Source organism: Pongo pygmaeus, chromosome 14 (genome assembly GCF_028885625.2).
Source record: "Pongo pygmaeus isolate AG05252 chromosome 14, NHGRI_mPonPyg2-v2.0_pri, whole genome shotgun sequence".
NCBI lineage: Eukaryota > Metazoa > Chordata > Mammalia > Primates > Hominidae > Pongo > Pongo pygmaeus.
In genome coordinates this window covers 123948072-123961653 of record NC_072387.2, presented here as the reverse complement: position 1 = coordinate 123961653, position 13582 = coordinate 123948072, and the positions used below count along the sequence as shown (strand labels likewise).

General features: G+C 60.8%; 1 protein-coding gene across 2 annotated transcripts in view; it reads left to right on the top strand.

Moving 5' to 3' along the window:
- RASA3 (RAS p21 protein activator 3) overlaps nt 1–13582 on the top strand; it is a 146108-nt gene that overhangs the window by 105172 nt on the left and 27354 nt on the right. For both annotated transcript variants that reach the window (XM_054447115.2, XM_063650685.1), the window contains 7 exons: nt 1449–1525; nt 5511–5615; nt 8286–8442; nt 8953–9101; nt 9849–9963; nt 11391–11465; nt 12420–12543. In XM_054447115.2, coding sequence (XP_054303090.1) covers nt 1449–1525; nt 5511–5615; nt 8286–8442; nt 8953–9101; nt 9849–9963; nt 11391–11465; nt 12420–12543 — 802 coding nt within the window. The remainder of the gene's footprint in view (nt 1–1448; nt 1526–5510; nt 5616–8285; nt 8443–8952; nt 9102–9848; nt 9964–11390; nt 11466–12419; nt 12544–13582) is intronic.

The window sequence follows — 13582 nt, the reverse complement described above, 5'->3', positions numbered from 1 at the left end:
GGGGGCTTCCTGGAGGAGACATTGCCTGACCTGCCCTGCAGAGAGGGCGTGAGGCAGGGGCACCGGGGGCTTCCTGGAGGAGGCATTGCCTGACCTGCTCTGCAGAGAGGGCGTGAGGCAGGGGAGCCGGGGGCTTCCTGGAGGAGGCATTGCCTGACCTGCTCTGCAGAGAGGGCATGAGGCAAGGACACCGGAGGCTTCCTGGAGGAGGCATTGCCTGACCTGCCCTGCAGAGAGGGCGTGAGGCAGGGACACCGGGGGCTTCCTGGAGGAGGCATTGCCTGACCTGCCCTGCAGAGAGGGCGTGAGGCAGGGACACCGGGGGCTTCCTGGAGGAGGCATTGCCTGACCTGCTCTGCAGAGAGGGCGTGAGGCAGGGACACCGGAGGCTTCCTGGAGGAGGCATTGCCTGACCTGAGTTTCATGAGATGGGGAAGTTGGGGGGAAGCAAATTTGAGGACAGTGGTGTAGGTCGGGAAGGAGGAGGCATCAGCAGCCTCAACCCGAAGCAGAGAACTGCCCCTGCGTGATCTTCACCTCAGTTTACCAATCAGGAAGTGCAAGCTCAGAGGTTAGGCAGTTTTAGCAACATGATTTTGGTGTCAAGCCCTACATCAGAACTTTGAGCTAAGAGCTCCTGAGCCAGCATCACTGCTGAGGCCCGGTGAAGGTGGGGCAGGGAGGGAGGCCGGGCAGGGGGGAGCCCTTCTTGTAAACGCAGGTGACCTGGTGCACGGCTGATGGTGGTTAAATCGGAACTCCAGGTGGTAACCGACTGTGGTCTCCTGGAGCCCGTGGGGCGGCCTCCTGCTCTGCTGCAAGGGCCCTGCTGGCTGGCGGGGGGGTCCCAGAGCCTCGACCCTTCACGCCTTCACTTCCTTTCTGTTCTAAGGAACCCACGGTGCGGAGGTATCAGGAGGAAGGTAGCAGCGTCTTGACTTTCCACCGTCTGACCCTCCCTAGAGTGCTGGGGTCTGTTAGGGGCTGGCCAGGTTCAGGCACCACAGACCTCACGCTTTTCACTTCCTGTTGGCAAATAGAGCCTTGAGGTGGGGCCACGGGAGGGCGGCGCTGCTTCGTCTCCACGGCAGAGGAGACCCTCCCTCCCTCACGGGGTGGCAGGCCCAGAGCAGGCGCAGGTGAGGGACGTTTAGGTCCCCAGAGGCCGGCACCCATCAGGAGCCGCTGGGAGAGTCCAGCCGTGGCCGTGAACAGCCTTGGGGTAGGTCTCACCTGGGTCTGCCCCTCCAGGGGCACCGTGAGTAGGAAATGCTGGCGCTCAGGAAGCCAGGCCTGAATCCCGAATCCCGCCTGGCGCCTTCCTGGTTGTGGCCCTTGAGTGGCGTGTGGCTAAGCGCAGAGGGTAGGGCAGCCGGGGGCCTAGGTCCGCATATACCCCCTCCTGGTGGCACTGCGGTCTCAGCGCTTTCTCTCTCGTCTGACTCCAGGTGACCCGGCCCTGTAGCTACAGCAAGAAGTCCCACTTTGACTTTGAGGAGGAAGACGTGGACAAGCTCGAAATCAGGTGAGAAAACCAGGCTCCGCATCCCCAACTTGGCAGTTTTCACCCAAACTCCTCAGCTCTTTTGTTCTTTGTTACTAAATATAGGGTCATAGATAGAAATGAATTTCCATTTTCTTGGTAATTTTCACAACAGGATGTTAGAAGTTGTAGTTGAATTGACAGCCTGTGGGTGGTGTTAGGGCTCACCTTGCAATACCTGCGAAGAGGCGAAGGCCAGAGGTCCGCATCCCTCTGGCCGTAAGGCTTCATCCACCTGGAGTGACGGGGGCTGCAGCCGTTCTTAAGGTCTTGTTCTAAGCCCTCCGCCTTCCATGGGTTCAGGCCTCACTCAGAGGTCGCAGGGACTGGCGGGTCAGCACGGCGCCTGGCCCTGACCGAGCAGGACCCAGCGGCACTGCTGAGACTCTCGGCTGGGTGGCCTCTGTGGAGACCCTGTCCCCTTTGACTCGAGTAAAACGCTCTCACCTGGCGTCCTGGGTGCGTGTTTCCTGCGTATGGTCATAGAAGCTGCATCTTCAGCCTTTGCCCATGGAGCCCCCACCACCCTTTCCTGGCCCCTCAATGCCTCACACGGGAAATGGGGAAATCGCTTGTGGGTTCACGCAGGTCAGGACGCGATCTCAGGCTCAGGATTTAGAGAGCTCCACGATCCCGCTGACTCAGAGTTCTGGGGAGGGCGGGCGTCAGAATGTGCCCTTCACAAACCCTGGCGGGTTCCCTCCTCCCAGTGAAAATAAGCTGGATTCCTGCTTGTTTTTGAACGTAGCCTCTGTTCCTTCTGTACCAGTGAATGCCCCCATCCCCTATGAAGAGGCAGATGAGCCTCCCCTGAAGCCCCCGAATCTTTCCATGCTGGACAGAGAAGGAAGGAAACGGCTCCCTCCTGACCCTCCCCAGCCGGCCCTGAGACCCCGAGCCTGAGATGTCCCTGATCCTGGGCTGATCCCGAGCCTGGGATGTCCCCCGAGCCTGGGATGTCCCCGAGCCTGGGCTGAATCAGAGCCTGGGATGTCCCCAAGCCTGGGCTGACCCGGAGCCTGGGATGCCCCCGAGCCTGGTATTCTCCCGAGCCTGGGATGTCCCTGAGCCTAGGATTCTTCCGAGCCTGGGCTGACCCCGAGCCTGGGATGCTCCCTGAGCCTGGGATGCCCCCGAGCCTGGGCTGATCCCAAGCCTGGGATTCTCCCGAGCGTGGGATGCTCCCTGAGCCTGGGATGCTCCCGAGCCTGGGATGCTCCCGAGCCTGGGATGTCCCCGAGCCTGGGCTGACCTGGAGCCTGCGATTCTCCCTGAGCCTGGGATGCTCCTGAGCCTGGGATGTCCCCGAGCCTGGGATGTCCCCGAGCCTGGGCTGTCCCTGAGCCTGGGATGTCCTCGAGCCTAGGATGCACCTGCTTTCTTTAGGTCATTTTGGAGAATGTGCTGGCCATCAAATCCCTGGTCACGCTCCCTCCCAGCGGCTGACACTGCCCCGGGGGGACCCTTAATGGGACACGTGGAGCCGGTGCGTGGCTCAGGCCCTACGGCTGCTGGGAGGCGTGGTTTTGTGGTTGAGAACTGTAGGAATGTCCCTGATGTTATCGGTCAGATCCGCCTCCCATAGTTGTCTCCATCCTGAACCATAGAATGTCCCTGACGTGGTCAGTCAGATCCACCTCCTGAGGGGTCAGGGTCCTGAACCATGGGAATGTCCCTGACGTGGTCGGTCAGATCCCAGCTCCTGAGGGGTCAGGGTCCTGAACCATGGGAATGTCCCTGACGTGGTCGGTCAGATCCCAGCTCCTGAGGGGTCAGGGTCCTGAACCATGGGAATGTCCCTGACGTGGTCGGTCAGATCCCAGCTCCTGAGGGGTCAGGGTCCTGAACCATGGGAATGTCCCTGACGTGGTCGGTCAGATCCCAGCTCCTGAGGGGTCAGGGTCCTGAACCATGGGAATGTCCCTGACGTGGTCGGTCAGATCCCAGCTCCTGAGGGGTCAGGGTCCTGAACCATGGGAATGTCCCTGACGTGGTCGGTCAGATCCCAGCTCCTGAGGGGTCAGGGTCCTGAACCATGGGAATGTCCCTGACGTGGTCGGTCAGATCCAGCTCCTGAGGGGTCAGGGTCCTGAACCGTAGGAATGTCCCTGATGTGATTGGTCAGATCCACCTCCTCAGGGGTCAGGGTCCTGAACCATAGGAATGTCCCTGGCGTGGTCGGTCAGATCTGCCTCCCACAGGGTCTTGGTCCTGAACCGTAGGAATGTCCCTGACGTGGTCAGTCAGATCTGCCTTCCCCAGGGACTCACGCCAGCCCCTTTTTCAAGGAAGGAAGCGCCATCATTGGTTTCTTTTTACACCAAGCTTTGAATTCAGGAGTGAAGTCCTAGTTATTAAATTTTTTAGAAGCACACAAAACATGTTTTAAATATTTCCCTTATTAAAGGCAAACGCGCCTCCCTGGCCACTCGGCACATTTTTTTAAAGTGTTCATGGGCAGATCAGCGGTCCCCTCATGTTCCTTCTGAAAGGAACGTGCTGTGGGTTCCTGTGCAGCCTGTCAGCCCTCCCCGGCCCAGACGCCAGTGCCTCTGCGGTGCCACTGCCCTGCAGGATTCGCAAGGGTAACAGAATCCCCAGCCTTCTGGAATCTTCTCCCTCCAGGGGGATGCCCCTGATGGCCACAGTGTGGTTAGGCCTGCCGAGTTTTACCCCCTGGGTAGGGCCGGCCACGTGTAACTGTGTGGTTTCAGGCCCGTGGGTAGGGCTGGCCACGTATGACTTCAGGTGTTTCAGGCCTATGGGTGGGTGCTGGCCATGAGGGACTGGGGTACCAGCCCTGTAGACTTGTTGCAGCCGGGGATTCTGTGTGTGTGTCAGAATTTCACAGCCCCAGGTCTGTGGACACGTACCGTCCCACACTAGGACAGAACATTAGTGGGAGCCGCTGCCATGTTAGACATTAGCAGAAGCTTCACAATGCTGGGCATGGGCTAGTCACGGAGATTCGTGGACCATGCTGTGGTTTATGGCCACAGTTCTCCCCCCGCTGTGGTGTGCGTGGCACCTGAATCCACTTTGTGCCCCTAGATCATGAGCAATCCATGGAGACAGGGTTCTACATTCAGGGGCAGGGCATTCACAAGAACCCAGTTTTGTTTTGAGGCACATTTTCATGTGACGAAAGCACAGAGCCCCTGGATGTTGAATCGGGCAGTCCATCCTCCACGGGCACCCTCCTCTCTACGGGCCCAAGTTCTCCATCATCCCCTGGATGTTGAATCGGGCAGCCCGACCTCCACGGACACCCTCCTCTCTACGGGCCCAAGTTCTCTATCATCGCCTGCATTGAGCCCTGCAGATGGAGGCTGTTGGGCTGCATGCTGGGGCGGTGCGAGAGGCACATGCCGCAGGGCCCGGAGGGTCTCACTTGCCCGCCATGCACAGACTGCTGGTGCTGGGCCTGTTGTGGGCAAAGGGGACAGATGGTGCTGGAGCCAAGAGCGGCAGCAGCCACATAGCTCCTGGGTGCACACAGCGACTCCTGGCTCCCTCCCGGCACAGAGCCTGGGGTCATGTAGCTCCTGGGTGCACGCAGCGACGCCTGGTTCCCTTCTGCTGCAGAGCCTGGGGTCATGTAGCTGCTGGGTGCACGCAGCGATGCCCAGGCTCCCTCCTATATAAGAGCCTGGGGTCATGTAGCTCCTGGGTGCACGCAGCGACGCCCAGGCTCCCTCCTATCTAAGAGCCTGGGTCTGAGTCTGGGCCCATGGCCTTCCGCCTTCCTCTGCCTGCCCATTACCACTGGGAGACACTCATCTTTATTCCAAAGCCACAGGCTGGTCTGACGTGTTTTAAATGTGCCCCGTGGGCTGAGCCTTGATGGAGACTCTGGGAGGCGCTGCAGGCTCCACTCTGCTCCTGGGGGAACAAAGCGTGGCCTGTAATCTCTGCTTCACCCGGGCTGCCTGCCATCAGCTAGAGCTGTACCAATGCTGTTTTTCAGAGTCGACCTTTGGAATGCCAGTAACCTGAAGTTTGGAGATGAATTCCTGGGAGAACTAAGGATCCCGTTGAAAGTCCTGCGGCAGTCCAGCTCCTACGAGGCGTGGTAAGATGATGTTGTACCTGCAGACTTCAGCATCTCTGAGAGCCACAAAAACACGTGCTGCCTCTGAGTGGAAAGGCACAGAGGCCACCTGTGCTGGTCCTCAGCTGTGCCCAGCACCCACCTGCTCTTACTTTGCATGTAGCTCTGACGAGCTCTGGCTTGATGAGTTTCTGCCCCACAGCAGGTGAGAAACGGCAGGTGAGGAGAGGCAGCAGGGATCACACTGAGCAGGGACTCACGATGGCTGGCACCTCAAAACAAGACAGGGAACGTGGGTGAAGGCAGCCCTAAGCCACGAGCAGCTCGCGGGGTCTGATCCTGGGCGAAAGCGGGACCCTGAGCCGCGAGCAGCTCGCGGGGTCTGATCCTGGGCGAAAGCGGGACCCTGAGCCGCGAGCAGCTCGCGGGGTCTGATCCTGGGCGAAAGCGGGACCCTGAGCCGCGAGCAGCTCGCGGGGTCTGATCCTGGGCGAAAGCGGGGCCCTGAGCCGCGAGCAGCTCGTGGGGTCTGACACCGGTAGGAGAGGGCATCAGCAGCCGGTGCAGGAGCCCAGAATGCGCACACAGCAGGCCCTGCCCTGCGGCTGCGCTCTGGGTCTTGTTCTGGGCCCTCGGCAGCACCTCCTGTTGAGGGCGCATTACAGGGTTCTCCACTCCCCTCTGCACGTCTAGACCTCAGTGGTCGGCTCTGACCCAGAACCCACCCCAGGACATGTGTGTTGCTGCCTCCTGCCTTTCTTTCCTGTTGTCTCCAGATGCTTGGTGTTTTGGTGGAAGGAACAGGCCATTGTTTCATTTTACCTCCAGTTCATCTGTGTCCCTTAGCCACAGGCAGCTCCTGAGAGGGCCCGGAGTCACGGGAGGTGTGCATTCCCAAGGCGTGGACTGTGTGCCGGGGCCTCACGCCCCATGTGTCCCTCTGCCATGTGTGAGGGCAGGTTTCCATCCCAGAAACTGTGAAACACGCGTGTCTTTTGATTCTATGAAGACGGCATGGGCACAGGCCCCTGAGCTGAGTTAGGCTTCCTCCTATGCTGAGCGAACCCCTGGCCCTGGTAGCCAAGGCAGCCACCACATACCCCAGAGAGCCCCAGGGGGCTAATGCCTTGCACACAGGCTCTACCCACCTGAGGCGGGGGGCTAATGCCTCAGACACAGGCTCCACCCACCTGACGGGGGCTGATGCCTCAGACACAGGCTCCACCCACCTGACGGGGGCTGATGCCTCAGACACAGGCTCCACCCACCTGACAGGGGCTAATGCCTCGGACACAGGCTCCACCCACCTGAGGGGGCTTTTAATGCCTCATACCCAGGCTCCACCTACCTGACAGGGCTGCTAATGCCTCAGACCCAGGCTCCACCTACCTGACAGGGCTGCTAATGCCTCAGACCCAGGCTCCACCTACCTGACGGGGCTGCTAATGCCTCAGACACAGGCTCCACCCACCTGGCGTGGGCTAATGCCTCAGGCACAGGCTCTACCCACCTGAGCAGGGGCTAATGCCTCAGGCTCTACCCACCTGACGGAGGCTAATGCCTCAGACACAGGCTCCACCCACCTGAGCGGGGGCTAATGCCTCAGACACAGGCTCCACCCACCTGAGCGGGGGCTAATGCCTCAGACACAGGCTCCACCCACCTGACGGGGACTAATGCCTCGGACACAGGCTCCACCCGCCTGACGGGGGCTAATGCCTCAGACACAGGCTCCACCCACCTGACAGGGGCTAATGCCTCAGGCACAGGCTCTACCCACCTGAGCAGGGGCTAATGCCTCAGACACAGGCTCCACCCACCTGACGGGGGCTAATGCGTCGGACACAGGCTCCACCCACCTGACGGGGGCTAATGCTTCGGACACAGGCTCCACCCACCTGACCAGGCTGCTAATGCCTCAGACACAGGCTCCACCCACCTGACCAGGCTGCTAATGCCTCAGACACAGGCTCCACCCACCTGACGGGGGCTAATGCCTCGGACACAGGCTCCACCCACCTGACGGGGGCTAATGCCTCGGACACAGGCTCCACCCACCTGACGGGGGCTAATGCGTCGGACACAGGCTTTACCTGACGGGTGAGGGGGGGCCTCGGACACAGGCTCCACCCACCTGAGAGCTTAGACTGCCTGGCCCACAAATGAGAGCAGAAGAGGGCTCCTGGGTGACTGCATGGGGTAGAACCAAAGATGGAAGAATGTCTGGGCCGGAAACGTCTCTTACAATGACCAGGTGCCCAGGTGGCCTGCCAGGCTCACCAGCCCAAGGCCCCCACCCAGTGACATCAGGAGCCACGGCACGCTTTGGTTGAAATAATTTTCATTTCCACCTGCTGCTGACACTGCCAGGTGTGGGTCTTAGGGCGAATCACTGACCACTTCTGCGCTGGTTCCCGGAAACCCGTTCCCTTCCACGTTGCACGCCCCTATCCCCCTCCGCGTTTCCCCCCTTGACTCCTGCGCCTTTGACTCCAACACTTGCCTCCTGGGGATCCCCGGTAGCCCTGCTGGGGGTCTTCTGTGGGGAATCCCCAGGGGCTGCACTCTAGTGGGTCCTGCAGGATTACCCTCCTGACCAGTAGGCCTCAAGCAGGCAGCTGGGCTTCCCTGAGAGCTGCTCCTTGGCAGGTGCAGCCTCATGCCTCCCCTCCATGTGTCCCTCCCACCCAGGTACTTCCTCCAGCCCCGGGACAATGGTAGCAAGAGCCTAAAGCCAGACGACCTGGGCTCCCTGCGGCTGAACGTGGTATACACGGAAGATCATGTGTTTTCTTCTGACTATTACAGCCCTCTGCGGGACCTGCTGTTGAAGTCTGCGGACGTGGAGGTGCTTGTCCACGCCGTGGCCTGTGGGTGTGGGCAGGAGGTGCCACTTGCCTGGGGCCCCACCCCACACCCGGGCCCACCCCAGAGGGCACCTTCTCCCTGAGGGGGCTTTTCCCACGCCTCTCAGCCTGGCCTGTTTCCCGTCCAGATGCCTGGACCCCTTTGCTGGGGGCACTGGTCCGTCGACAGTTAGAGCCGTAGGAGCCTGGTGATGCTGAGGACTCTCCGGGTTGTTTGAGGGGGACCCCATCATCAGAGTCCCTCTGCTAGCTCAGGGGCCCTAGAGCTGGCTGCATTTGCGGGTCGCTAGGAGGAGGTGTAGACGCCCCTCCAAGGGTCCAGCCAAGCAGCAGCAAATGGGAAGTTTGGTGCTTTTGCGAATGTGTGTGTTTCTGTCTCAGTAAAGAGCCGTATCTATTGTGGCTGGAAGTGAGACCCCAGCCAGGGTGGGGACAGGCCTCTGGGAGTCCTGCACCCCAGGCCCTGGCACTGACCTCGCCCCTACCCGCAGCCCGTGTCAGCATCTGCGGCCCACATCCTGGGTGAGGTTTGCCGGGAGAAGCAGGAGGCGGCCGTCCCACTGGTGCGGCTCTTCCTACACTATGGCAGGGTGGTGCCCTTCATCAGTGCCGTCGCCAGCGCGGAGGTGAAGCGGACCCAGTGAGTGCCCACCCTGCCCCGGGGAAGAGCGGCCTGGACCCGCTACAGGGATGGCAAGGTCGTCGCCGAGAACCGCGTCCTGGCGCAGGGCTTGAGGGAATTCGAGGGTCCCCAGAAACCATGTTGATTCAGGCTTACTTTCACAGACCCAGTTAATTATTCTTTTTTTTTTTGAAAGCCCCGTTTGCCTTTGAAATCCCGGGTGGAGTGAGTGAGTGGGGAGGGGAGACGGCTCCCAGGGCTCGAGGACAGCTCAGGTCCCCTTCCTGGGGCACTTTGGGAGCCCATGAAAATGGAGCATGGCTTCCCTCAGGACCTGCCTAGTGCTGTTTCCAGACACCCTGTTCTAGAAACATCCGGCTGCTCCTGCGGCCACTGTAGCTGGCAGGAGGGGTTTGCTTCTCTGCTGGCCCTTGGATGCTGCCAGGTCTGGTGCTCAATTCTCTGCACAGGCACAGGCTGCAGAGGGCGAGAGGACGGGAGGGCAAAGGACAGCCAGGGTCCTCCTGAGCTGGTGGCCACGCAGGCGGCCAAATGGTTCCCTCTGGCAGTGTTGACACAGGACGGTTCCATGGCCAGGGCCTCGAGCACCTGGCCTGGTTGTGCTCCTTGTAAAACATCAGGAAGCTGACTGATGGGCGTGCGCTGACCTCACAGCCTACAGGCAGGTGCTCGGGGCCAGGCTCTGCTCCGTCTGCATTTCCGCATCCCCAGGAGACAAACGCTGTCCCCATCGCCATTTCCCAGGGACCCCAACACCATCTTCCGAGGAAACTCACTGGCGTCCAAGTGCATCGATGAGACCATGAAGCTGGCGGGGATGCATTACCTGCACGTCACCCTGAAGCCGGCCATCGAGGAGGTGAGCACGGGGCCCAGAGTCCTCAGCATCATGGGGCGTGGGGAGGATTTCCCCCGACAGAGGGCACTGCACAGGGATCCAGCCAGACCACGAGCGGGGCTTGAATGTCGGCCCCTCCGGCCTCACTTCAGGGATGCTGATTCATTCACTTTTATCAAGAGGATGTTCCCTGTGTACTCCAGAACCTTCCAAATTAAAACTATACATAAGAAAATCCACCACTCCACTAAGGAAAACATGCAAGAAAAACCTGGCTCTTCCCAGGAAGACCTTCTTTCTCCACACGTCCTGCAGTCCCCTGTGTCTGGGCCCTGGCTGCGTGGCACATTTGAGCTGCACGCTCAGTCCTCACCCAACCCTCTGATGCCTGCCAAGCTGTGCCCCCCGTTTATGAGGGGCTTTGTAAACAGGTTATTTGCAAATGTGAGAAAATTTAACATAGCATTCTGGTTTGCTCTGTGGGCAAAATCATGGCAGCATTTTGAAGTAAAAATATTATTAAAGCCCTGTGAGGCCTAGTCGGTGTGGGCTGGTGCACATCACTCTCCGAGAAAGCCCGACTTGTCTGATCACGGGCACGCATCACTCCCTGGGAAAGCCCGGCTCGTCTGATCATGGGCGCGCATCACTCCTTGAGAAAGCCCGGCTCGTCTGATCATGGGCGCACGTCACTCCCTGAGAAAGCCCGGCTCGTCTGATCACGGGCGCGCATCACTCCCTGAGAAAGCCCGGCTCGTCTGATCATGGGCGCGCATCACTCCCCGAGAGAGCCCGGCTCGTCTGATCATGGGCGTGCATCACTCCCTGAGAGAGGCTGGCTCGTCTGATCGTGGGCGCACATCGCTCCCTGAGAGAGCCCGGCTCGTCTGATCACGGGCGCATTGCTCCCTGAGAAAGCCCAGCACGTCTGATCACAGGCGCATCCCTCCCTGAGAAAGCCCAGCTCGTCTGATCACAGGCGCATCGCTCCCTCAGAAAGCCCCGCTCGTCTGATCACAGGCGCATCGCTCCCCGAGAAAGCCCGGCTCGACTGATCACAGGCGCATCGCTCCCTGAGAAAGCCTGGCTCGTCTGATCACAGGCGCATCGCTCCCCGAGAAAGCCCGGCTCGTCTGATCGCTGCCATGGACTGGGCCCCGTGCCTGGTGTTTGCGCCTGACCTCTCACTTGTCCCTCGGCAGCCAGTGACACAGGCCCAGGGTTGCCCCCTTGCAGCCGAGGCTCGGGGCGACACCACCCCCACGGTGGCCACACAGTCCGGCCTCACCGTGCCCCTCCGTGCCAGTGGCCGGGTTCGGGGAGCTGTCCCGGCATTTTCTGGATGAGGCTCAGGGTCTGCATCTCAGCCAGGCCTGAGACCCCCTCCTCCCTCCTTGCCTGTGCCACTGGAACCCACTCACAGAGCCCCGTCTTAAACCTCTCCCCAGATATGCCAGAGCCACAAACCCTGTGAAATCGATCCTGTGAAGTTGAAAGACGGAGAAAACCTTGAAAACAACATGGTAAGTTTTGTTCATGAACCAACCAAAGCCAGTCACCTGCTTGGGGTTTTTCAGCCGGTGGCTGCCTGGAAGATCTGACTCACCCCGTGACCCCGGTTGGGGTGGGAGCAGGACCGGGCGTGGGGATACCTGCCTCACCTGGCTACAGTACACTGGCTGCAGTGCTGGGAGGCCTCAGCCATCACCTTTGGCCTGGCCTGTGTGCCCGGCTCTGCCCCCTCTGTGGGGTCCGGCCTGCACACCCAGCTCTGCCTCCCCTGGGGGGGTCTCGGCCAGTTCTGCCTCCCCTGGAGTGATCCGGTCTGCACACTCCAGCTCTGCCTCCCCTGGAGTGATCTGGTCTGCATGCCCCAGCTCTGCCTCCCCTGGAGGGTCTGCCCTGCACACCCGGCTCTGCCTCCCATGGAGGATCCTGACCAGCTCTGCCTTCGCCCCGGCTCTGCCTTCCCTTGGGCGATAGCTCCTGCCCCTCCCTTTTCCTAGGACAGGATGGCCTCCCCACCTCCCCACCTCCCCAGGCTGTCCCCAGAGCTGTGTCCTGCGTTTTAAAACAGCAAAACTCCCTGATGTTGAACTTGCTCCAACATTTTAGTCACTTCACATGATACTTCTTGCAGAGCGTGCTGTTTGGTCATCTCTGTATGTAAATGACAAGACAGAGTTCTTGCCTTGGGCAGGCACATTCTAGTGAGTGTCCATTCCCCACTCAGTAAACGAGGTCGGGGCCGAGTCAGGGAGCCGACGTGGTGCCCGTGTAGTGATTTTCACACGTGAATCGCCACAGCTCCCAGCACAGATTTCCAGGGAGTGGCTGTTCACACGTGTCTCGCTGCTGCAGCTGCCCTGCGCCCACCCTCAGCCCCTCCCCACGTGCCCCTCCCTGGGCGTGCCCTTGTGCTACACGCACCTGCGGACAGCCTCGGGAGTGGGTCCCAGTGCCGTGTCCCGTTGCAGGAGAACCTACGGCAGTACGTGGACCGCGTCTTCCGCGCCATCACCGAGTCTGGGGTGAGCTGCCCAACCGTCATGTGTGACATCTTCTTCTCGCTCCGGGAGGCAGCGGCCAAGCGCTTCCAGGGTGAGTGCCCCGGACATCCTTATGTTGCTGAGAAACAACCATAGCCCCATGCAGGCAGAACCCCCCGCAGCCCTCGCTGGACTAGAACTGCGGGGTCGTGAACCCCAGTTCCGATGCTGGATTTTTCTGGGGTTTGTGCCGGGCCAGTGTTCCCTAGTTCACCACCGCAGTGGTCTCCGGGGGACCCCAGCCCTGGAGTTCACGACCTCAGTGGTCTCTGGGGGACCCCAGCCCTGGAGTTCACGACCGCAGTGGTCTCCGGGGGTCCGCAGCCCTGGAGTTCACGACCGCAGTGGTCTCTGGGGGTCCCCAGCCCTGGAGTTCACGACCTCAGTGGTCTCTGGGGGACCCCAGCCCTGGAGTTCACGACCGCAGTGGTCTCTGGGGGTCCCCAGCCCTGGAGTTCACGACCACAGTGGTCTCTGGAGGGGCCCAGCCCTGGAGTTCACGACCTCAGTGGTCTCTGGGGGCGCCGGGAAGGGCGGCCAGGCTTTGTCGAGGTGGGATGTGAATTTTCCTGATGTGGCCCCCCGGGTTTTCCCAGTGGTTTCTTTTTGTGGCCGACCCTGGCAGGGCCCAGAGTGGTGTTGGCAGCTCTGCCTGCCCGTGTCTTTGAAGAGACAGGACCCCTGGGGGAGCTGCCCTTTCTTCAAACCCCCAAGCCGGAGATCCCCAGGGACCTGGGCATCCAGCACCCAAACCCCACTTCTCAACCTTGCCGACCCTCACAGAGGAGCTGGGTGCCTGCACCTGCCCATCTCCTGTGATGCTCAAGACCCCGCCGGGACTCAGGCTATGGGGCGCTGAGAGGCTCAGTGAGGGCCTTGCCACCGGCTCCTCTCTTCCTTGCGTGTCCTGCGGCCTTGGGACAGCTGCAGACACCCCAGGGTGGCCATGGCCCTGCAGAGCCATCGCGCTTCTGCGTCACCAGGAGACAAACACTGTCCCCACCCCTGTTTCCCAGGACATCAGTCAGACAGCGCCGGCCGAGGGGCCCAGGGTTCTGGGGGAGGCAGTTCCCAAGCACAACCCAGCCCCA